This window comes from Leucopleurus acutus (genome assembly GCF_964270905.1).
Source record: "Leucopleurus acutus genome assembly, chromosome: X".
NCBI lineage: Eukaryota > Metazoa > Chordata > Mammalia > Artiodactyla > Delphinidae > Leucopleurus > Leucopleurus acutus.
This window is the reverse complement of record NC_139148.1, coordinates 26290152-26316656: the sequence shown is the minus strand read 5'-3', so window position 1 is coordinate 26316656 and position 26505 is coordinate 26290152. Positions and strand designations below refer to the sequence as shown.

At 38.5% G+C, this 26505-nt stretch overlaps 1 protein-coding gene across 4 annotated transcripts in view; it reads right to left on the bottom strand.

Annotated features, from left to right (window-relative positions):
* Positions 1-26505, bottom strand: part of GK (glycerol kinase) — a 78777-nt gene that overhangs the window by 19043 nt on the left and 33229 nt on the right. For 2 of the 4 annotated variants that reach the window (XM_082865190.1, XM_082865192.1), the window contains exons 5-13: positions 23968-24051; positions 20550-20626; positions 18323-18460; positions 16143-16252; positions 14331-14397; positions 11464-11499; positions 11024-11091; positions 6735-6777; positions 6177-6257 (exon numbers count right to left, since the gene is read on the bottom strand). In XM_082865190.1, the coding sequence (XP_082721316.1) occupies positions 6177-6257; positions 6735-6777; positions 11024-11091; positions 11464-11499; positions 14331-14397; positions 16143-16252; positions 18323-18460; positions 20550-20626; positions 23968-24051 (704 nt within the window). The remainder of the gene's footprint in view (positions 1-6176; positions 6258-6734; positions 6778-11023; positions 11092-11463; positions 11500-14330; positions 14398-16142; positions 16253-18322; positions 18461-20549; positions 20627-23967; positions 24052-26505) is intronic. The other 2 variants (XM_082865191.1, XM_082865193.1) reach the window with 1 other exon arrangement.

Here is a 26505-nt window from a genome sequence, read left to right as displayed (position 1 = left end):
AAGGGAAAATTCCAAAATACACGAAGAAATCTATTATTAAAACATCAGCCATGGTGTTGGGAAAATAAAAAAGCTCCATGCAAGAGAATCAAACTGGACTACTTTCTCACACCATATATAAAAATAAACTCCAAATAGATTAAAAACTTAAATGCAAGACCTGGAACCATAACACTCTTAGAGAAAACACAGGCAGTATGCTCTCTGACCTTGGGTCTTAGCAATATTTTTTTGGATCTGTCTCCTCAGGCAAGGGAAACAAAAGTGAAAATAAACTAAAAAGCTTTTGCACAGTGAAGGAAGGTATCAACAAAACGAAAAGGTAGCCCACTGAATGGGAGAAGATATTTGCAAATGATATATCTCATAAGGGGTTAATATACAAAATATACAAAGAACTCAAATAACTCAACATCAAATACAAACAAACAATTTGATTAAAAAATTGACAGAGGACCTGAGTAGACATTTTTCCAAAGAAGACATATAGATAGTCAATAAACACATGAAAAGGTGCTCAATATCACTAATCAACAGGGAAATGCAAATCATAACCACAATGAGCTAGATACCTGTCATAATGGCTATTATCAAAAATACTACAAACAACAAGTGTTGGCGAGGGTGTGGAGAAAAGGGAACTCTTGGACACTGTTGGTGGGAATGTTAAGTTGGTACAGCCACTGTGGAGAACAGTGTGGAGGTTCCTCAAAAAATCAAACGTAGAGCTACCATACGATACAGCAAATCCACTTCTGGGTATTTTTCCAAAGAAAAGAAAAACGCTAGTTAGAAAAGATATATGCACCCCTACGTTCATTGCATCACTATTTACAATAGCCAAGATATGAAAGCAACCTAAGCATCTATTAATAGATGGATAAAATGGATAACTTTATAATATATATAAAATGGAATATTATGACATCTTGCCATTTGCGAAAATACGGATGGACTTGGAGGGTATTGTGCTAAGTGAAATAAATCAGACAGAGAAAGAAAATATAGCATGATTTCACTTACATGTGGAATCTAAAAAATAAAACAAATGAATAAACATAATAAAACAGAAACAGACTCATAGAAACAGAGAACAAAATGCTGGTTGCCAGGGGGTAAGGAGGTAGCAGAATGAGTGAAATAGATGAGGGAGATTAAGAGGTACAGACTTCCAGTTATAAAATAAACAAGTCATGGGGATGTAATACACAGCACTGGGAATATAGTCAATAATATTGTAATAATTTTGTATGGTGACAGATGCTCACTAGACTTATTGTGGTGATCATTTTGTAATGTACAAAAATACTGAGTCACTATGTTACATACCTAAAACTAATGTAATATTGTAAGTCAATTATACTTCTATTAAAAATTGATTAAATTTAAAAAATATATATACTTTGTATATATACTATATAAATTAGACATTACAGCATATCATATGCTAGCTTGCAAGCATCACTTCTAATGAAAATGTATGGAAGGGGAAAAAATGACATCAGTCAACAAAACATAACATCTGGAATAGAATTCATTCCAATCCAGTGGTTAGGACTCTGCGCTTCTACCGCAGGGAGCACGGGTTCAATCCCTGGTCGGGGAACTAAGACACTGTGTGTCCGCAGCACCGCCAAAAAGAGAAAACAACAACAACAAAACAAAACAGTAACAACAAAAAAACACAAAGAGGTAGATTAAGGTATGATTTCCATGAAAAAAAACCCCATGAATTACAAATCAAAAGAAAAGAGAAATAAAATCAGGTGGACGTGAAAAATAACCAGTTAAAGACTGTAGAAATGAAATTACTGAGTGAGATTACAAAATGTAATAGATGAGATAAACTGTAGAATAGACAGAGAAAATAGGCAAAGTAGTGTTCCCATATACTGCTGGTGGTATTTACACATGGTAATGAAAAAGAATGGGACAACAGTTATATTTAACAACACAGATGAATCTCCCAAATAAAATGTTGAGTGAAAGAGGCCAGATCAAAGATTACATACTGTATTACTCAGTCTCTCTCTTATATTTTTAATATATAAAGTATTAACAACATGCAAAACTAACTTCCGTGTTTAGGGTTACACATTTAAGCGTTAGAATTGTAAAGAAAAGTAAGAAAGTGATCATAATAAAAGTCAGGGCAGGGTTAACTTAGGGGAAAGGGAAGAGGATGTGATTGGGAGGGGCACATAGAAGGTTCCTGGTAGTTTTCTGTTTCCTGACCTGGGTGAGGTTACATGGGTCTTCTTTTTATAATAATTTGTTAAGCTGTACATTGACATTTTATGCATTTTTTTCTATACATGTGTTACATTTCACAATTAAAACATTTTTGTTTTGTTTGTCTTAAAGAGAGAATTTGGAAATGTAAGGTAGATACTGAGAAACTCACCAGGGATGCAGCACAGAGAAACAAAGAGATTAAAAATATATAAAAGGGCAGTTAAGAGACATGGAGGGTGGGTTGGAAGGTTCCAATATCCGTACAATAGCAATTCCAGAAGAGGATGGAGGTAATGGTAGAGAAGCAATATTTGAAGAGATAATTGTTGAGAATGTTCCAGAACTGAAGACAGACTTGTATCCAAGTACCTAACAGAATAGTAAAAATAAATCCAAACTCAGGCACATCATAGTAAAACTATGGGACATCAATGATAAGGGTATAACGTTTAAAACTTCCAGATTACCTATCTACAAAGGAACCACTTTTAAATCAGAACAGCGAAGGTCTCATCAGCATCAAAAAATGGCCAGAAGGGATGCAGATAAAGCAACTGACTTTTATATCCACCCCAGAGAGAGAGCAAAATAAAGACAAACCTAAAAAAGAATAGGCTCACCGCACCAGGCTCTATGAACTGTGAAAGGCTATCCCTCAGCAAGAAAAAACTGGGGGTGGGGGACGATATAAAAGGTATGGGACCAAGGAAACAATACTGGACACAGAAATTGACAAAATATGTCAATTGATATGATTTATTATTGACTGAAAAGAAAACAGTATGAATTATTGAATGTTTAAGAAAAAGGGGAAATGAAAATTTTAAACTCAATAACATGATTATGGATGGAGGTGGCAAGGGTAAAGCATTCAAGGTCCTCATCATGGTTGGGTGGTTATTAAAAATGCTAAACAATTATAAGCACTCTTAGAAAAATATATAGTTATTATTTTGAAGATACTAGCAAAAAACCCCAAAACAACAACAAAAAATGAGAAATGCGTTATGTTGCTTCCAAATCAGCAGAGGGAGAATGAAAGAAGACTAAAAACTAAGAGGGGTAGTTATAGTTTCAGTTTTCAAAAAGGGTAGAAAGTTACTTTTTGAATACCTCAGATCGCCAAGCCTAACAACAATCTGTCAAATGAAAGAAATGGGTATTAAATACCTGCTTTGTAAGCACTTTAACCCAAAAAGGAAGCAGTGTGACCAGGTGGAATTTGCATGAATTCACTGAGAAAAAGTTTTACCCACCTAACTTTATTCTCTGCACTCCTTTTTGATTTTCTTAATTTTACAAAATGTTTGTTAACTGAAGAGAATTCGGAAAAGAAAAAAGATTCTATCTATTGTTGTTAATATACTGGTGTGTGTGTGTTGTGATCAAGTTGCTAGGTTAGTAGAAGGGTGTGACATATGGGAGATGCAGTGAAAAGAACACTGGACTTGGTAGACTGGAGCCCTGAATACTCATATTTACAAGGAAGGAGATGGCACAGTGGAGCGGCCTAGGCATCTAGACTTTGATGCCCAATAACCGGGATTTGCATCGACGATTGGCTACTTACTAGCTGTCAAGCTACCTTGGCCAAATGACTCCAATTTCACTTGTCTTCTTCATGTATAAAACAAGGGGATAGCAGGGTGTAGCAAAGCCTGTTGTCATCTAATCTACTGCCCCTCTCTACTTTAAAATTCTATGAAACTAAAAAAAAAAAAATTACATGAATCAAAACGAAATCATATGGGGCTTCCCTGGTGGCGCAGTGGTTGAGAGTCCGCCTGCCGATGCAGGGGACACGGGGTCGTGCCCCGGTCCGGGAAGATCCCACATGCCGCGGAGCGGCTGGGCCCGTGAGCCATGGCCGCTGAGCCTGTGCGTCCGGAGCCCGTGCTCCGCAACGGGAGAGGCCATAGCAGTGAGAGGCCCACGTACCGCAAAAAAAAAAAAAAAAAAAAAAAGTGTGTGTTCTGACTGCTCCACCAAGTGGCCGTTCCCCATCTCTCTCCCTCTCCTCAGGTCTCCCTATTCCCTGAGACAGAACAATAACGAAATTAGGCCAATTAATAACCCTGCAATGGGTTATTAATGCAAAGTGTTCAAGTGAAAGGAAAAGTCACATGTCTCTCACTTTAACTCAAAAGCTAGATAGAAATAATTAAACTTAGTGAGGAAGGAACATCTAAAGCTGAGATAGGCTGAAAGCTAGGCTTCTTGCCCCAAATGCTTAGCGAAGTTGTGAATGCAAAGGAAAAGTTCCTGAAGTAAATTAAAAGTACTGCAGCGGACACACAAATGATAAAGAAGTGAAATAGCCTTGTTGCTGATATGGAGAAAGTTTGAGTGGTCTGGACAGAAGATCAAACCAGCTACAACATTCCCTTAAGACAAAGCCTAATCCAGAGCAAGGCCCTAACTCTCTTTAATTCTATGAAGGCTGAGAGACGTTAGGAAGCTTCAGAAAAAAATGTTTGGAACTAACAGAGGTTGGTTCATGAAGTTTAAGGAAAGAAACTGTCTCTGTAACATAAAAGTACAAGGTAAAGCAGCAAGTGCTGATGTAGAGGCCACAGGAAGTAATTCAGAAGATCTAGCTAAGACACCTTCATTAATGAAGGGGGCCACACTAAACAACAGATTTTCAGTGTAGATGAAACAGCCTTATACTGGAAGAAGATATATCTGAAACTTTCATAGCTAGAGAAGATAAGTCAATGCCTGGCTTCAGAGCTTCAGAGGACAGGCTGACTCTCTTGTTAGGGGCTAACGCAACTGGTGACTTTAAGTTGAAGCCAATGCTCATTTACCATTCTGAAAATCCTAGGGTCCTTAAGAATTATGCTAAATCTACTCTGCCTGTGCTCTATAAATGGAACAAGAAAGCCTGGATGACAGCACATATGTTCACAACATGATTTACTGAATATTTAAAACCCTCTGTGGAGACCTAATGCTCAGAAGAGGATTCCCTCCAAAATATGACCACTCATTGACAATGCACCTGGTCACACAAGAGCTCTGATGGAGACATACAATGAGACTCGTGTTGTTTTCCTGCCTGCTAATGCAACATACATTCTGTAGCCCATAGATCAAGGAGTAATTTTGAATTTCAAGTCTTATTGTTTAAGAAATACATCTTGTATGGCTACAGCTGCCATAGATAGTGATTCCTTTGATGGGTCTATTCTGGGCAAAGTACACTGAAAACCTAGTAGAAAGGATTCACCACTCTAGATGCCATTAAGAACATTTGTGATTCATGGGAAGAGGTCAAAATTACAACATTAACAGGAGTTTAGAAGCAGTTCATTCCAACCCTCATGGATGACTTTGAGAGGTTCAACACTATTTCTAGGAAGTAACTAGAAATAGCAAGAGAACTAGAATTGGAAGTGGAGCCTAAAGATGTGACTGGGGACTTCCCTGGTGGCACAGTGGCTGAGAATTCGCCTGCCAGTGAAGGGGACACGGGTTTGATCTCTGGTCCGGGAAGATCCCACATGCCACGGAGCAACTAAGCCCATGCACCACAACTACTGAGCCCATGCGCCACAACTACTAAGCCCGTGCACCACAACTACTGAGCCCGTGTGCCACAACTATTGAGCCCGTGTGCCACGACTACTGAAGCCCGCGCGCCTAGAGCCCGTGCTCCGCAACAAAAGAAGCCACCGCAATGAGAAGCCCGTGCACCACCACAAAGAGTAGCCCCCTACTCGCTGCAACCAGAGAAAGCCTGCGTGCAGCAACGAAGACCCGAGGCAGCCAAAAATAAATAAATAAATAATAAAAATAAAGATGTGACTGAATTGTTGCAATGTCATTATAAAATTGTAACAGATGAGGAGTTGCTTCTCATTCTTACAGACAACACTGTGGTTTTCATTAGCTTTGAATGTTTGTCACATTATCTATACTGAATGAAATGTACTTACTTCTAACGCATAATACACTGGTTTGTCTCTGCCCAGTTTGTAAGCCACTGTGGTCAGAAGGCCATGTTCAGAAAATACACACTGTAGGAAAGAGAAAAAGATTTCATTAGTCAGGAAAACAAAAAGATAGCATTAGAATATTTTTAAAGCAAAAATTATCTAGTTACAACATAATTCAATAAATATAACAATTCAGAAAATAGATCTTAAAAGTCAAAATTACCAGTATTAAGAACAGTACACTTAAACAGTATAAAAAGTTTATCCCTCGTTCCAAATTAGATTTGCATTAAGAATCTGACAAAGTCCTAGTATAGATATCCCACTAACACAATTAAACACACAAATGTAAAATTCAAAGAACCTAAAATGGTTCTTACAAGAACCATTCACATGTAGTGATTTTCATCATTTTTACTGAGCTCTAAATTAAACCCTGATAGAAATTAAATAAAAGCTCCTGATTCAAAAGTAACTTAATAGCAAATTATGCTCAAGTATTATTTATATGAAGTTAAAGAAGACTTTCACTAATCTTTTAATTTGAAAAAAACCAACCTTACGGCCTGTATTACATAGTAAGAAACAGCCTGTTCCATACCTATAGTTGGGGGAAGAATGAACAGTAGGACAATTTTATTAAAAGTAAATGATGAAACATTAATACTACAAAACTAACATTTAACTTAGAACAATAAAAGTAGTTTATATTAAAGTTTTAGAAAAGTTCTAAAAGCTAACAAACATCACAAACTCTTTGGAATAATGTTTTAAAGAACAGTCTAGAAGAAAATGTACTTAGTGCAATCCTAATGGAAAAATGCAAGTATAGTATTTGGCACTTAGTCATAGCCCAGGGCCATGCTTATAAAATAGCACTGAGGTACAATAAATCCTAAATTCTGTCACACTTACATTGCTATTAATCCCCATGGAGTGAAGCATCATGACTTAACAGGCATTCAGCAATGGGGCGGGCCAGCCTAGCTCCATCATTAGCACAGTCATAAACTTCTGGCACGGAGAGGGGGTAGGTCCAGGGTACAGGAAAGTGTAGGTGGACTTTGGGAAAATGAGGGGCCCAGAGGGAAAAGCTATTGCTGGTCTACTTTCCCTGTTCTCTGCGCAGGACAGGGCATTCTACTAACACTGGTGGGAGAGTCATAGCCAGCACGTAACACAGCTGCCGTGGAAGAACTGAATTTATTTTGTGACAGCCTTATCAGCAAAACCTTCGGACTCTGCAACAAATCTGGTGCTTGGACATGAGTGAGTGGTTTTGACTTGTGCCAGGCAGATAAGCAGCCCAAACTGATATCAGTAAGGGTCACATGGCGACAGTTTTCAAATCAGTTGGCTGTGACTATCACCCTTGGCTCTCCACAGCTGTCCTGCCCTGTTTGGGATTCCCTCCCCACGGGACTTGTGGGGCAAATAGAAAGCCAGGGCAATTTTTTCTGATAAACATTTTTCCAGGCACCATTGTTGTGAATGAGAATTAGCCCAAGACCGTCTATCTCTTCTCCTTGATTGTCGGCCTGCATGGGATTCATGAATATCTAAGTTTTCAAAGACACCAGTCAAATGACACTAGGTACGGGTAATAATATATATACGAATTCAAACACATAAATCGCTACGCCTTTTTACTTCTGTGACGCTGAAAAAGCTATATATTTTAAGTCAATCTCCTTTAATAAATATTCGTAAAAATGGAAGTGAATTTTCTGTTCCACACTATTTAAAGGAGAAATCTGTACTGATTTAGTCCCCATATAAACACTCTGTATACTGAATGGTAGTGTACAAGTCTTAAAGTATGAAATTGACGCAGAGGCTCAAGGTACTTAATAAAAGTGAATTCTTAAGTTTGTATATACTTGATAAGTAATTACTGAGTATTGTCAATATATGAAGAGACCTCCTTGCTACATTTAGGCCACAGCTTTCAAAACTGTACAGGCAATTACTTTCCTCTTAAATTTTATTATTTTTTCTTCCCAGTCATCAAACCTATATGGGGTTTTCAGCATATATATGGTCTACCAATCCTTCCTTAAACATCCCAGAAAGACGTCTGACGTTTCTAAGCTCTGGAAAGTTAAAGGTTGTTTGCTATTCTCCACGGAGAAGTGGGCCAAACAAAGATGGTACACAGCGGGAGCGTGAGTGGCCCTGGCCGAAGCCGTGAAACAGGCAGAAGGACTCCTCTATTACACTTAGGGCCTCTGGGGAGAGGAGGCACTTAAAACACAAACTTAACTTAAAAACACAAACAAAATTCCCCAAACTTGGCCATGATCCTGTTAACCTAACGAACTACGTACTTCACTTCCCGTTCCTGAATAGTTGCCTTTTTGCAAAGCACATTCTGTCTTGCTGTCTCTATTCTCTACCTACTCGCATCTCTTTTGACCACTTGCAACCTGGCTTCCATCTTGAGCATTGTACTAAAACTTCATTCTTTGAGGTCACCACTGAAGACCTGATTTCTATGTACAACGGTCTGTTCTCATTCTCAGCCTCCATGACCTATTTGTACTATTTTGCACTGCTGACCAAGCCCCTCTCTTCAACAGCTCTACACTGGATCTCCACTTTAATGACTAACTACATTCTATTTGTCTGACTTCTACATCCTTTCACCTCTTCCTTCTTCTAAATATCTCCTCTACCTGTATACTTTTTCTTGGTAATTTTATCTATTCTTATCACTTCAAAAATCACCTCTAAATATGGGCAATTCAAAATCCCTTACTTTTATACTGAGTTCATTCCCCATTACCGTATGTGTGTAATGTACAGTCTACCAGTACTGCCAACGTGTCCCAAACAGAAATTCTTCTACTTGGACCCATTCCCTACTTTGGCTAAATCTAACCACTGGGCCCAGGGGACTAGTCTCCATACCTGCTTCCTGTCTCTTGTCCCTCTGTAGCGCCATGGACATCCACCCACGCCTCCCTCAGCCCTCATCCTTCTTAGTTCTTGTCTTTGATACTGAGATGCCATGGTGGCCTCCGCCATGTCCTCTTTGCTTCTAATCTCTCCCCACTTTAACCCAGGACTGCCATATCATTAATGAACAGCTCCAGTCATCTCTGAACAGCAGCCCACAAACCTTCAGAAGTGTCCCACCGCCTTCAAGAAAAAAATCCTCAGTCTGAAGTTTAGGGTTTCACACCACTACCCTAGCCTTATTTTCCCACAACCACTTTCCCACCCAAATGTCCTCCACATTCTCTAAATAAAGTCTTCCATTTCCCTGTTTGCATCTTGGTTCAGTGTTCCATGCGTTCACCAATATTGCTAAGTCTTCAAAACATCTCATTACTAACAATCTTTTGTGATTGTTCTCCCCTCCCTTTGAAACCCAACAGCAGTACTTCCAAGTTTCTTATGGCACATAAGTTCTGATTTATAATATGATGAACTGTATATTTGTGTTCTTTCCCCTCAGGAAGCGAAACATGAGCCCAAAGATCTTACAACTTGCTATTATTCCCCTCTGCCAACCTGCAATGGCTGCAGAGGTACTCAGCAAGCCCTCCCTAACTTAAATTCATCATTTCGGGACTTGGCTGATAATGCTTAAGGGGGAGGGGAGGATAAAGAGAGGGAAAATCTGGCAACTCTATTGGGCGCCTCCCATGTGCTCTGTAGTGTTAGGCACTTGACACAGAGAGAGCATCTGATTTACTAGCTAGCATTAGGGTGTCTGGCAGAGGACGAAAGAAGGGGGCGGAGGGGACAGCTTACTTTTCTACCATTTCTATCGTTTCTCTGACTCCTGACTCAGCTACCTGGGACCCAGAATTCAAAGAATATGTTTCCAGACGCACGCTGACTCAAACACTCCTTGATGGTAACCTCAGGATATCATGACCTGCAAAGAATTTTTCCACCTTCCCTCCAAAAAAACCTCTCACACAAATAATGTCACACTTTTGCATGAGGACTTCTGGCCCTACTAGAGTACAAGAACACTTAATCTAAAACGTAAAGACATTCCATTACTGACAAAAGAAGAACGTAACCACTGAAGTTAACATTAATGAGAGAATTAGAAATTCCTCAAGAAAAAAACACTTAAACGTAGATAGTCTCCTGCCAGGTCTATGGAACTCTTTTCCACACGGAGGACAGTAAAGTACAGAGGTAAAGTACCCCGGCTAAATTGAATCAGCTGCATCTGGGTGCAAAGACTGCTGCTCTCACTTACTAGCTTAACCTCTCTGAGAATCTTTCCCAGCCTAAAGTGGGAGTAATCTTATCATTATTAAATATGGGGCTTGTTACAGACTGCATGCGTGAGCAGTAAGAAGATGAGATTAGGAGAAAAATGCACCAAATCTCTGCTTCCGTCATTCCTTCTGCTTCTTGTCGAAGGAGAAACTCCACATGACGGGGAGAAAGCACAGTGCCAGGGAAATAACACTGAAAATCCCACAAAAATATGACTTTATAATTAGTGAGAAAGTCTAGGGCAGGAACACCATGTTGAAAATTGGAAGTGGAAGCTCAGAGTCTTAACCGCTGGACCACCAGGGAAGTCCCGAGGCAAGAATACTTTAAACCAACATTTAGTTTCTGGATGGAAAAGGTACTGAATTTTACAAATTAAGGTTTTCACAAGCCTCATCAGTTGGTTTACATATGATATAGTGAATTCTATGTGAAGGAGATGAAGAAAAACAAATGGCGAAAAGTATATATATCTGTACTGGAACTCTTAAGCTATTAATTTTCAGCCTGGATGAACTTCAAAAGCATTTCCTCACTCAAAACACCAAAGGGAAAAACAAACAAAACACCGTTGGTTTTCAGGTCTGTTTCTTAAAACTCACGTGTTTTTGGCTTGTCCATCCTGGAAGCACATTTGTCCCACCAATGCAGCAGATTGGTCCCCCAAACACTGAAAGTATACATGACAATAAAGAACACTGACTAAGACAATATTGTTCATTTCCTTCCTAGGACAGCCATAAGATTTATTTGCCCCTCTTTATTTATGAAGGAACGAATTGTCTTATGTTCTTTGCATCGCCTCCATTTGGCCATTTTCCCATGTGTTAACACTGCAAACAGGTACAGGAAGGGAGAGGTAGAATTAATTTATTCAGAAAAAATTCTCAATAGCCTACACTGTGTCACAGTGAAACAAGAATTAGCCAATTCTGCTGCTCTTACTTATTTTCCATAGTTAAGGAAGGAGGAAGATTGATTAAGGGAAGCCATAACATGGAAGGGGGTGGGTAGCAGGGAGATGTTTGGTGATGAAACTTACCCCAGATATTGGTACACCTTCCAAGGCCCCAGCTTTCTAATAAAATTTTAAAAAAGGATTATGAATAATCACAAATTTGGCTCTACTAACATAACTGCAACAGGAATGAACACAAATAGCAACATGCCAGAGCATGTGGGCAGACAAGACAAAGCAAGTGTTTCAACTACATGAGTGGTTCAGAGAGAGAGATACTAGAAATATTCCTAGAATGACAAGGAGAGACATGGACGTGAAACACTGGACTGAGAGTCAGGAGACGCGGGTTCTACTCCTGGTTAGTTAGTTAGTCACTGAGCAGGCCGCTGAAACTTTTCTATGCCTCAATTTATTTATCTACAAAATGGGCCTGGGCTTATATGCATGCCAAAGGCCATTAGCTCTTTGCTATTATTGTTGTTACTAAGAAAAGACTAACACATCCTTTAAAATGAACATATAAATAGCTATTAAACCAGCATGGGACATGTTTGTTTTGGAAGGCTGTATTTTACCAACTGTTCTTCCTACCCAAACTGCTCTGAAGATAAGTAAGAAACAAGAGAGGGTTCAGGTATTGGGTATTATTTGTTCATAGCCAACATCATTCTTCAAGTTTTGATAAGCAAGAGTTAATTTATGCCATGAATAGTGCTTTTGACTTTGATCAAGTATTGCCAGCATTCTAGGGGAAAAAAATGAGATTTAAGTGACTGTCTGTGGACTTTACCAAACTTAATTGTGAAAAAACAACAAACAACTTACACTAATACAAAGCAATTTGTACTGATATTAAGGAATTAGGGTAAAGGAATATGATCCCTGATGTACCTGTGATGTATTAGAAGAGCACCAAACTAAAGCTTCTGCCTGACCCCTCAGTCTGCCATTTGTAAGCCCGTCTCCTGGCCTCTGGGAGCTTTGGGTTCCCTATCTGTGACAGTGAGGGTAAGAACAGAAGCCACCTCACATGGCTATGATAAGGAAATAATAGCATATGTGTGGAAACCCTTTACAAAATAAAAAATACCCTCTATCTAGTGGATGACATTTTATTTCTTTCATGCTTTTGGGTTAATCCAAGACCTATCTTTTATTTACTGTATAAATTCTTAGAAAATCTGAACCTGGATAATAAGTGAAGGGCTGAAAGTGAATCAGGAAACCTATAGACTAGATATCTTAATGTATTTAAATACTGAAAGAAGTCTTTGCTTATACTACTGAAGTTATTATCAAACTACCAGCAGAATCTACTATGTGCAGTCAGGCACAGAAAGCGCTCTTTTTTCTTCACAGGGAGGGGGGGTCTCTGGAGGATTCCTGGGAATATCCTCTGGTGAAGCATGCAGAAAAAGTGACAGTGCATTTCCAACTAACTGGTCTGAAAGGTTGGGCAAGATATCATTTAAGATAGATGTTTAGGACATCTAAAAACTACACCTAATTTCCCTATTGTGCTAAAGCCCAAAGCACATCACAACTGTACTTTGTAATAGGGACCATCAGAATTTCTCATTCCAGAAAACTACCTTAGTCTTCCTCAGCCTTATGGAAGACTTAAAAATAAATAAGGTTACATTTTGAAAACACCTAAAGCTTGACTAGAGCTTATAATAATTTGGAGGGTCATGGAAGGCTCTAGATGAATCTACTTAGTAAATGGACTTCTGCTTATCTAAAACTAAACGGAAATGCACTGTATCTTTTCCAAATGAATGGGTAGCATAATTGGTGGGCAACCTACTCACCAGACTATGAGAGATTTTCTATAGTCAGCAAGGGGAGAGAGGGGGACAGAAGCATAATATTTTAAATGCAAGAGAAAACTAGGCCAGTTAAATGTTTTTTTAACCATCCTCTGAAACTGTTTCTCAAGAATAGTTTTTTTTTCTCTGACCCAAGTCAGTTTATAGGTAGCTATGAAATTATCAAAGCACTTTTAAATTGTAGATAAGCAATGACTATGCTTCCCTTACAAAATTCCATTTTGCCTTAAAGGGCTTTATTATAAATAAAACATTTAAGAATTCTTGCTTAAGCTTTATCCAGAACACTTAGTGTTCTACTCTATTATTATTATTAAAGTCTATAAGTAAAGTTTCTAATGTTTTTCATGAAATGTCAAAACATTATTTTTTGGCAATTAATCTAAGACTTTTCTTAATCTTTACCATAAATTCTAGTTTTTTGAGCTTAAACACCAGTTCAAATGGTCCTAAAGGTTTTCATCCCTGATGTGTAATCAGAGATACTCAGTAATGCTAAGTGTACTTTTTGCTTAGACTACTCTTTCTGTGGGTTTCAATGAAAGCAACAGTAAAAATGTCCATGATGAAAACCAGTTTAATCAGCAATCACAAATCAGAACAGACTCTTTGCTTTCAGTTTCTTTGCTAAAGTTTTGCTCAGGCTGACAAAGAATCTACTATGAGACATGGTTTGGCCATTAAAGGAGATTCAACAGGAAAAAGAACACCACTAAAATGTGAAGAGACCTTCCCATAAATTAAGAGCAGGCACCACAACTACCGAACAGTTATTTGGATTAAAAGCATAACCTGGCCCAAACATTCCCTTACCACCCTCTGTAGTTAGATTATCTCAATAATACTTTAAAATACTCAAAGAAAAGCCAATAAAGTTTATAATAGATAAAGTTTTTATATACAGTTTTATATAAAGTTTATATAAAATATAAACTGGTAAGTAGGACTCAAGAATTTTAAGTTATAAAACTATTTAAACAATACTAAATTCTTAGTTTACATACTGTCAACATTCACAAAATGTACAGGTCTCAAAATATAAAACGTAACACAATTGACTTTTGAATTCTGAATAGTAAAGCCTTTTTTAAGATAAAAATTATTATTATTATTTTTTACCATTAGGCCATAGATCTCAGAAGAACTCCGGACATTTGGAAGAATTTTCATTGGAATTTCAAAAAATCTAAAAAACAATAAGATTCGGTATATAAAACTATTTTAAATAAACATCTAGAAACATTTATATGAATTTAAAGTCATGTAAACAACAATTAAAAATGAACTTATTTTAGCGTACAATTAAATAGTAACAAATAAATAAGCCAGCAGTATGCTTGGGTATTTAACACTTTAACTTTATACAAACAAATCAATACAAAATAAAAAGCACACAAAAACCAAAGTACTTTTATAGAGGAACCTAATTTTCCTTGAAAAATAATCAAGATAATTACTTAATTTGGCCTATTCATTATATATGCAATAAAGTGGATTAAACACCTAAATGTAAGTCCAGAAACTATCAAACTCTTAGAGGAAAACACAGGCAGAACACTCTATGACATAAATCACAGCAAAATCCTTTTTGACTCACCTCCTAGAGAAATGGAAATAAAAACAAAAATAAACAAATGGGACCTAATGAAACTTAAAAGCTTTAGTACAGCAAAGGCAACCATAAACAAGACCAAAAGACAACCCTCAGAATGGGAGAAAATATTTGCAAATGAAACAACTGACAAAGGATTAATCTCCAAAATTTACAAGCAGCTCAATAACAAAAAAAACAAACAACCCAATCCAAAAATGGGCAGAAGATCTAAATAGACATTTCTCCAAAGAAGATATACAGATTGCCAACAAACACATGAAAGAATGCTCAACATCATTAATCATTAGAAAAATGCAAATCAAAACTACAATGAGATATCATCTCACACAGGTCAGAATGGCCATCATCAAAAAATCTAGAAACAATAAATGCTGGAGAGGGTGTGGAGAAAAGGGAACACTCTTGCACTGCTGGTGGGAATGTGAATTGATACAGCCACTATGGAGAACAGTATGGAGGTTCCTTAAAAAAATACAAATAGAACTACCATATGACCCAGCAATCCCACTACTGGGCATATACCCTGAGAAAACCATAATTCGAAAAGAGTCATGTACCGCAATGTTCATTGCAGCTCTATTTACAATAGCCAGGAGATGGAAGCAACCTAAGTGTCCATCATCGGATGAATGGATAAAGAAGATGTGGCACATATACAGAATGGAATATTACTCAGCCATAAAAAGAAACAAAATTGAATTATTTGTAGTGAGGTGGATAGACCTAGAGCCTGTCATACAGAGTGAAGTAAGTCAGAAAGAGAAAGACAAATACCATATGCTAACACATATATATGGAATCTAAGAAAACAAACAAACTAAAAAAAACGGTCATGGGAACATATGTATATGTATAATTGATTCACTTTGTTATAAAGCAGAAACTAACACACCATTGTAAAGCAATAATACTCCAATAAAGACGTTACAAAAAAAATAATAGTCTGGTGCTTCCCTGGTGGTGCAGTGGTTGAGAGTCCGCCTGCCGATGCAGGGGACACGGGTTCGTGCCCCGGTCCGGGAAGATCCCACATGCCACGGAGCGGCTGGGCCCGTGAGCCATGGCCGCTGAGCCTGTGCTTCCGGAGCCTGTGCTCCGCAACGGGAGAGGCCACAACAGTGAGAGGCCCGCGTACCCCCTCCCCCCCCCAAAAAAAGAGTCTGTTTTAAAAGAATATACAACACAGACTTGTATATTGTAGTTGAAATATCAACAGTTAAAGTTTGGTGCCCCACTAACATCTGAAAATAGTAAGATTTAGGTTATAAATAGGCAACACACTTGGAAAACTATTCTTAGGGCAAAATACAACTCACTCGCAGAGCTCTTTATCCCATTCCAAAGAATGGATGTTGAAAAGCATCGTCCTGCTTGCATTTGTTACATCTGTACAATGGACACCTCCACTGGCTCCTCCTGTCAAGCTCTGGACAGAGTGAAAAGGACATGTTAAATCTGTACTTATTTGCAATTTAATTTACACTTTGTCAAGACCCATAATCAGTTGCAGAGCACATAAGGCAGGAGAATGGAACATTTCAATTACTTAATTTTTGAGTTTTCAGCAGTGTCCAATAGAAATATAATATAATTGAACCACACTGAGCCACATATGTACTTGAATATTTTCTAGCAGCTACATTTAAAAATATAAAGAAGCAGGTGAAATTAATAATACTACATATTTTATTTAATCCAATGTGTCCAAAATATCCTTTCAATATAAAAAATTATTACGGAGACATTTTACCTTCTATTCTGTGTACTAACTCTTTGAAATACAGTGTATATTTTACACTCATGCACATCTCAATTCACACCCGCCACATTTCAAGTGCTCAATAGTCATACGTGGCGAAGTGGCTACCATACTGGACAGCAGTTCTAGCTAACTGATGGTTAAAGAAAAAATTCAGCTTTTGTTTTCCTCCTCTTATCTTTGGAAGATGCAGAGTCTCATTAAATTTGGCAAAGTAAAATACATTGAAATGCCTGCCTCTTAGGATCTTACTGAACCCTGTGCTGCTGTTGTTGCTCTTGTTGCATTTGTCTGTGTGTGTACGTGTGTGCGCGCGTCCATGTTCTGGAATAACAATTCTCATTGGGCTGTGCCTGCAGTGACCCAAGCACATATCCTGAACGCAGTTTTAAACTCTCTAATGTTAATACCCTTGTACCTGAACTGCAAGGACTGCTGCTTCCTTTCATGTAGAATCAGTGAGAAGTAAGAAAGGAACAAAAGTGGAGAAATGGCAGCTCACAGTTCCACATCTTGTCTTAGTCTGGCTCCAGGCAATTGTGAGAATTACTGTCAGAATTATTTCAACTGTGACCGACACGTATGAAAACTGCTGTCCATGAGCACAATGCACAGCATGCCCTGGCCAAGCACAGGGAGGGCTGGAGAAGGCGCTACTTCCTGATAGGGGGTTTGAAAGATCTGCTCTGTGCATCTGGCAAGTGAGAATAGGGGCAGTGTTCCCTTGAAGCTCCCCTGAATGTTGGAAAAGATAATCACATACTTAGAGAAGTGTTTACAAATGAAATTATATGTCTGGCATTTGCTTTAAATTATCCATGGGGAGAAAGAGTGAGTACAGTTGAAACAAGTTTGGCCACAGCTGATTACTGTAGCTGACTCATTGTTCTAGAGGTTCATGACACTATTCCCTCCGCTTTTTGGGTGTATTTGAAAATGCCCTTAATAAAAATAACAGAGAAAGAGAGAGAGAGAGAGACAGAGAGAGAGAGAGAGAGAGAGAGGAGAGAGAACGAAGAGAATGAACATGTACTTTTAAGATATACAGATATCTGGGAAACGTTTGTTTCTACTCATCCATGTTCAGCTTAGGCAAAAAGATTATACATCAGAAATTTCCACTATGATTTTTCATATTGTGACTTAAGTAAAAGTCAGCTGTGTGATGTTGAAAGCAAATGTTCAAACGTAGCCTAGGTGTTTTATCATGTTAAATAGTAGAAAATAGAAGAAATAAATACATTTCTTCTAGGAAATGACTAGTGGAAAAGAAGTACAGTTGACCCTTGAGCCACACAGATTTGAATTGTGCAGTGCACTTATACGTGGATTTTAAAAATAAATAATACGGTACTCCATGATCCACAGATACAGACAGCTAACTATCCACGGCGGGTCCTAGAACCAAGCCCCTGCACATAGCAAGGGATTGTATGATAGGCAGCAAATAAAGGCTACTTAAATTTACTAATTGCTAATTACCTAAATTAGTTAGTCTAAAGGTAATAGACATGAGATGTGGTTTTGGTAATCATCCTCCATTTCTGCTGAAATAAGACAAGAAAAAATCAAGAAGAAGCAGGCAAAAATGCCTCTCAAATGGAGGCTGAACTGTTCTGCTGTTTCTTGAATGGCTTTTCTTAATGATGCTGCCAACTAAAAAGTTTGAAACTCTTCGTAGAAGAAAGATAGGCAGTTTAAAAGTTTTCTCCACACACACATGATATTTAAACGTACCCAAATAAGCCATGAATCAACGGTCCCAAAAAGAGCTCTATCTTCTTCAACTGCCTTTTGAACTTTTCTCACATTGTCAAGGAGCCAACGAAGTTTCACTGCACTGAAATAAGTGCTAAGTGGAAGGCCTGTCTTGGACTAAAAACAGTTATGAAATTCAGCCAGGAAATTAAATTCATAACAGCTTAAAATAAAACACCAAATCAAAAAACTCAATAAATCACAAAATATTCAATGGCCCTAAAGGCAATCCTACAGTATTATGGATAGAAATACTTTTCCTATCTCATGGCACAGGAAAGCATGTTCATGAAAAAAGATCAGAGTGGTATGTTCACAGTTCAAAGAGCATCCACATAGCAAGGTAAAGAGAAAATTAAATGACACATGCCCTGCAATCTAGATAGTTAAGACATAGATGTTAACTTTTGTGATGAGTTAGGATTACATACAGAAGCTAGTCCAAAACTCTGCTTTTTATTTTATATTCCATGAAAGTGATATTTAAACTATTGAAAATCAGAGAGAATATCAATTCATAAACTAATGACCACAACCAGAAGATTGTTTTAAAACATATAAGCCTTAACAATATATTCATGTGTGTAAAAAATCAAATACATATTCAATACACATATTCAAACAACATAAAATTGGTGGAGAATGAAGTAGAGCTCAAAGACACGCCAGATTAAAGCAACACAAAGTTGTTCTATTTAAGAAAGTAGTTGCCAGTCGAAATATAATGTTGTATACATGAAACTTATATGATGTTACAAACCAATGTTACCTCAATAAACTAAAAAAAACAGTATATATATATAAAAGAAAGTAGTTGCCTAAATTCAGCAAATAGATTGAACAAAGGGAAGGTGAACTGAATAAAGCTTAAAGGGTAAAAATGAAACATGGGCTTATCAATCTTCCCTGAGAATGGATCAGGTCCAATTCATTTTTGTTAGTATATTAAACACTACATTTATAAGGGCTGGTGAAAGTGGTTAAGAAAATACATACATCAAAATAAGGCAACTATCTTCCCCTTCTTGATCCCTATTCTCATTTATCACCCAACTACAGAAAGTGATCCCTTTTCCTTCTCATCTCCCATGGATATGTTTAGTAAAAAAAGCTCAAACCAAAGGATATAACACTTGAATGCAAGCTTGTAAGTTAAGAATCTTAACTCATAGTTTTCTAGCTTTCCTAGAAAAAAAAGATCAATGCTCAAAAATAATAAAAGGAAATAACATATGGGAATATGCTTCTTTGATCTGAAGGACCGAGGGTCATCCCACAAACCAAATAGTGAGGTAGCATATAAATATCTCATTTTCATGATTTAAGTAGAAGGTGTAAAAGTTGCCGAAAATGGCTTTGGAGAGAAAAACATGCACCCCTTGAAGCAAAGTGCAGCTGGAGGTTAGGCGTGAAGGCTGGGCAGGCTGACCAAGAGAACAGAATAGGAAATGCGTGAGGGCATACTCAGGACAAGACCGAGGTTATTTGGGTGGGTAATGGTAGGGGATGGTTTGTTAGACTGCTGCAATTAATGGGATTTGAGCACTAGCTTCAGAACCAAGAACCACAAGAAACTGCTATTTAAGAGTCCCACTGACAAATATAAAGGGAATAAACCAAAAACAAAAAAGAAAGAAAAAAAAATGGAATTTCTTTTTGGACAGTAGGAGAAATTGGCCTTGACCTTGCTAAGAAAAGTACCTCGCCTGTTTCAAAAATTTTCTCTCCCTTCATTTATCTGAAGAGAGACCTATATAAGGACTGAAAATTAGGCATTTTTTATTGGCTTCTTCATACGAAGAAAGTGGAAGAGGAGTTCAAGTAAAGGCTGGAGCGTCTTCTAGTTTCTCTCCCTGAATCCAGATGCCTAAAAACTCAAAAGCACGCAGAACTTTCTTTGATGGACAGTAAAAAAAAAGAGAGAAGGATTTGGAAAGCACGGTTGAATTATAGGAAGCACTCCGTGAGGAGTATGGTTTAAGCCACTGGGACACCTTATTATCCCCTCCAGCCTATTTACCTTGGAATATTATTCCTCCAATCTACCACAGGGCAAGGAAGATAGAAAGGTAATTATCTGTGGAGAAATATTCTATCAATTGTATCAAATAACTACTGTGCAATAAGATGTAAGGCCTGGTGAAATCTCCAAACTTTTTCTGTTAAACAGGCATTTTTATAGTATACTTTTGAAGAGATCTCTTACCTTGACAAAGTTATTATTTCCTGGAATTCGTTTACTAAGACTCTCAACGGTAGACTGGGTTCTTAGGTCAAGCCACACTATAGACCAAAATACAACAATATATATGAAAAACTTCATTTAAAAAAATCAGATCTTTATGAAATCACTGTCAAGGATAGGAGACAGATTAGTTTCCATAAGCAATTAAAATGCTACGGCTTTCGAAAGACAGAAATTAGAAAATTAGAAATGAATGGGCATATTGTTAGAAGAGAGGATAAATTTATGAGGGAGAATTTGAAGCTTTTATGCAAAATTATAGGCCAAGTTAGGAGAACAATACATACCTGAGGGTGCTGATTTTGTATCCTTTTTTATAGAAAAAAATGAAAAAATTTTTTGGATATGGATTTTCTATGCATACATGAGTGCAGAGAAAATCTAAACGCTAGGCAGGCTAGTTTCCAGGGCAAAATGCACAGCCCAGGATCACTGTACCATGTCTAAAGCATGTACCTTAGAAAAACTTGGTAGCAGTTTGTGACAAAGTAGAGAACCTGATACTATTATAGAGGGGGAAAAAAATAAGATTCAGTCGCTTATGTACAAAATGCTTATTTACATTAAACTCTTTCAAAGTAGGCTAGAATCCAGAATCGCTACAAGAATTATTTAAAGCTCACCATTCTTTCTCCATGCTAGATTGTAAAAAAACTCCCCATTTTAACAGATCAATGTTGTTTTCACTAAATAACTATCATCCACTTTCTCATCCCCCTAGTAGAAAGTTCTGTTCTGCTTTACGGCAGAAGGCTTGCGAAAGAGAATGCATTAAATAGTATACAGAGCAATTGCAAAAGGTAAACAATAGGATCAGCTGAGCTTTATTTGTCAGATTTCAGGTTTGTACTTAACTTTTAATCTGTGAGTGGTCACTCGATATTTTTAGGCACTGACTGTGCTCAGATGCCTCCTAAAAACACAGTTTATTTAAAGGGCACCAGGAAGATTATGCATACTTGCCCACTACACGTGTGAGTGCCGGCAGTTACTGTCTGGTCTGGCTCATCCTTAACTGTACTATTCCTTTCTCTTCATTCAAAAATCAGTTGTTTCCTGTCCTGAATTTTAACCAATTCTTTTAAATTACTTAAAGCATCATTTCCCTTGAGGGCTTGCCTGTGCTTGATTTTGACAGTGGCTACTTTGCATAAGAATTAAATCAGGGGCTTCAGGACACTATGCTGCTTCCCAAAGGTGGGGAAAACTTTAAGAAAACAGGCTCATCATAACCAAGGAAACAGGACACAAGGAGGAAGACCATGGAAATACATAGCCTAGCAATGACACCTGCATTTGCTGCCCGGCATCCATTCCTCTTGCTGCTGGGAGCTGTATCTTTAATTCTCTTTAGGAAGTCAACTCTCCCTCATCCTCAACCTGAGATTCAACCCTACCCCCAGGTCCAGTATCGTGTCCCCAGTGAGCGGTTCAGGAGAGGAGCAAATCAGCCTCTGATGTGCTCTGATGTGGTCAAATCAGCCCAACTGAGATTTGTGCTCAGTCTGAAAGAGTCCCTGTTCTCAGCTCAGCTTGGGAGTGTGTAGCTGGGCCTGCTGCCCTCTTGAATAGAGAGCTGAATCGGCCACATCTGGAGCCAACCCAGAAGAGACAGACTTGCGGGGGATCCAGGCGATACTGTCTGACTTGAGAATCAAAGAGCACCTGAACTAAGCTACTTGTAGAATTCCTTTTTTTCCCCTTATAACTTCACTTACTTGGGGTTCAGTTTTCTATTACTTGCCCTGTGATTGATACAGCCATTAGCAGCAGCGCTGTGGAGTTGGCAAGGTCTCCCATGTCCAGGGAACAAGGGAAATCTGCTTTGTACACAGTGGCAGTGTTGTGCGACTGTGACAAAGGTGGGCCTTCCTCATAGGCAAGCAACCCTGGCAGGTGTTAAAGGCTTAACCAGAGGAGTTGGGAAAAGTAGAGGAGGTCGAGAGAAAAGTTTTAAACCTATGACAGGTAGAATTAACAGCACATCTCAATCCTCAAGTGTTTGAAACTACAGTGGGCTAGGGGTTTAAAAAATCAGTGTATTAATAGTTTCCATTACCTACTTTACAAAAATGAAATAAGATGCATTAGGATGGGAAATGCCAGCATTCACTGGACTCTGTAGGATAAATATTGACCTGTGAAACGCTGTTTTAGTTATGCTGGCTTGTTGAATCATGAGGTAAAATCTATTTCTTACCAAGGGACATGAAAACCACTGCTCTAGGCTTTTTGTTTACTGATTCAAAACCTTCCAGATCAGCATTTTTCGATATTTAAATGGACATAAAAATCACTAGGGAGATTAAAGATAAACCCCACTCCCAAAAGTTCTTGGCTAGTAGGTCTGGGGAGGGGGGCCCAGAAATACACCTTTTAAATAGATGCCCCTCCCCTTTAAGAAACACTGCAGTGGTTTAAGACTCAACATCAGTGGTTCTGATCCAGAAAGCACACCAGAACCAACTGGAAAACTTTGAAATCACACATCCCGGTCCCTACATTGCAGGATTCTGGTTGCAAGTCCAGGCAAGGAAGGCCTGAGTCTTTCTACCTATGTTATTCAGTGTTATACTACAGCTTGAGAACCTCTTTTTTAGGGAATGTTCTTTAGGATACTGAGTTTGTTCCAATCATTAATTTAAAAACAAAACTAAAGACAAACTGATGATCAAGTGGCTCTCTGAGTTCCAGGGGCTCTGTGATTCTACTGCTCCTTGACAAGGACTACTTAAGAAATTGGGCACTACACTCCTCACTTGAAAGCTTCCAAGTAGCCACAGTGGTATGTGCAGAATGAACCCCTCACCAAAAGGAGTCAAAACACTGGAGGTGAAATCTACATCTTCTGGCTTTGCCACCAACAAGCTATGTGACCCGAGCAAGTCACGTTACCCTTCGTGGCCTGGGGTTCCAGAATATAAATTAAGGCAGTTTGGACTAGATGGTCTCAAAAGTCCCTCTCCTTCCATTATTCCATGATCACAGAAGGCTGGCATAATTTTTACTTTGTTTTTATAACCCAAGGGTTTAAAGCAATTAGAATACACGGAATGAATTAGTAAAACTGCCAAAGAGAAAAATGTCAGTGGTCGGTATACTACTAAGCAATTCACAAATGCTCAAAATTAACTGAATTAAGAACAAAAAAAATTAGACAACTCATTAAAGAAGCTAAGATGGCAGAATTACGTTTGCAGAATAAGAGACCAAAAGCCAAAGAGAAGACCCCAAGCTGGAGGACTAAGCCCCTCGTGGAGATAATTTCTGAGAACAATCAAAAGAAGGGCCAGATCCAGATCCAGCAGCAGCAGTCAATTTCCCCCAATGTGTCCGAGTTGGAAGGCCGGGAAGTGAGCAAGGGCCAGAGCACCAATACCTGAGGCAGCGCCAGCAGCTGGAACTGAAGAGCCAGAGGGAACAGCGGCAACTGGATCTGAAGGGCCAGGAGAAACTGGAGCAGCTGGAGCATTAGGAGAAATAATGGCAATTCATGCTAGAGATGGCCAGGTTCAAGGTTTGCATTTTCTTGCTGACCATTTAGGAAATGGTAGATCACATGGGCAAGTTCATCAGGATGAACATTTTCCTACACATTTAAGCGTAGAAAAAGAGAAGGAAGAGACATGGAGTGGAAGGGGAACAGAGGCAGTCCAGTCAGAGTCTCTGGTTCAATAGCATTTCCGTTTGGACAAGGACCAGGTAAATCTCTGCTTCTTGTTCAGGATGACTCTTCCCTACCTTGTCACAAATCTACGTCCTAGTTAGGAAAGTGGCTCAGTTGACTTTCACCCAACCACTGAATTGAAAGGCTATGTGATGCAGTGAGAGAGTGCATCCCTAAGGGACTTCTGAAAGGAATGCTAAGGAGCATTAGCATTGTAGCATTGCTACAATCTCTGCTGGGGTCACCTGCAGAAAGACATAAATGGGTGGCTTTGGGAAGGCACAGCTCCAGGAAAGCACTTCCCTGGTAGGGTGGCAGGAGATGAAGTTCATCTCCACAAAAAGCAACAGCATCTCTAAAGGGAACAGGGAATTGCTAAGTTCCGAAGTGATTCGGAAAAACATCAGAAAAAGGAAAATAGAGTCCAGAATACCATACAGCCTGTTTCTAGCACACATGTCCCTTACTTAGACCAAATAAACTGGATTTAAATGGTTCAGACCACCAAGTGAATACGTTAAAAGAAACCCAACTTGGGTGATCTGAAATTTTTATTTGTACTAAATAAAGTCACATCCAATATATGTCTGGTGGATTTAGTTTGTTCTGAAAACAAAGTTTTAAGAATGAAGAAAAATGCAGTTGCCTCAAAGCCCACGGACCAAGGTTAGTTTAGTGACGTAGTGACAGCACAGAGGAAGAAATCATTTTTAGAATATTTAGAAGCTTGCATCAGTTTTGCTTAGTCATAACAATAGAAGGGAAATATACCTAAGGAAAAAAGAATAAGCAAACACACTAAAGATAAACTAAATTATTTTCAGTTGACTAGAAGCAAAGGCAAATAATACATCTCTTCTGGATGGTTTGCTATGAGGCGCTACTGGCCTGACAGAAAGGGAGATGAAGGTAAGGCTCCAGGTTTTGGAACACACCCTAAGCAAGGACTGCTGACAGTTATACAAAGTGTTATCGGGTCGTTTTGCCCACAGTAGACATTACATCTAGTAAACCAGATTTAATTGCTATGTGTTACCACTAGCCAAAAGTTAAGCTATTAATTAAGCTGGGTAAGAGGTCATTTGCAAAGGGAAAGAGGCTGTCCCTCACCCGATGACATTTCCAGAAATCAGGTGGGGCCGAAAGAAACATGGAGAGTTGGGGAGGGGGGTGAATTAAAACATGCATGTCAAACTTTGGGGGCTGAAACCTATTTCAGCTCTTAGGTGTATAAATGCCAAAATGCCAATGGCTGACATGAGTGTGTGTGGCCCCAGGTAAGCTCTGCATTTTCCCTAAGAACACCTGTTGTATATAAATCAGCCATTTCATCTGGCATTCCTGGACTGAAAAGGCTATCATCTAATTCAGAACAGTGGCCATGTTCTGAACACTTACTGAAGGCTTATAGTCTGCTAGGCACTGTTTTAAGTGTCCTACATGTATTAACTCATTAAGCTTCACCTCAAGCTTTTGAGATCCATACTTTTACTTTCTCCAGCTTAACTGTTGAGGCAACAGGCACAGAATGGTAGTAAATGGAAAAGGCAGAGTCTGAATCCAGAATGAAATCTCTACGATATAGGTACAGTCAGGATGAAGTCACAGTCTTAAATAGAACATGAAAAAATACCTCACACTTGAACTCTAATTTAGTTTCTTTTTATTTAAACTGGCCAGAGTTGAGGAATTCAATCACTGCAAAATATGGCAGTATTTCTTTATCCAGGATTGAAGGAGACGTAAGGCATTCAAAGAACCATGTAATAAGAGACTTGACAAAATGAAAAATAAGTGGATCGTGATAGGGCTGAATACTCTAGATTTTACAAAAGTAAAAAATCTGCTCCCTTCCATAGCAAAACAATAAAAAACAAAACCACACCTTTGTTGTTTAAGGCCAAGCATGCTTAGGAGTTTTAGGTGGTTTGCCATCTATGGTTTTCTTTCATGCTGATACTCTGAAACAGAACCCAGTTCCAGGAGAGATAGAAGAATTGAGCTCAATGTTCCTTCAGATCTCAACAGATGACTAACCAGGTTGAATCACTGGCCCAGGGTTAACTCGCATGTAAAAATAAAAAAAGGCAAAGAGGATAACCAATGTTTAAAACTGCCATACTCTGCATAAAGAGTTATGTGTCATAGGGAACTTTAAATCCAATATCTTAAAAAAAATGTTTGCAATCCCATCTAAATAAGGAATAATGACTCAGAGACACATGATTGTGTTGGTGGTTTTCTTTAGTA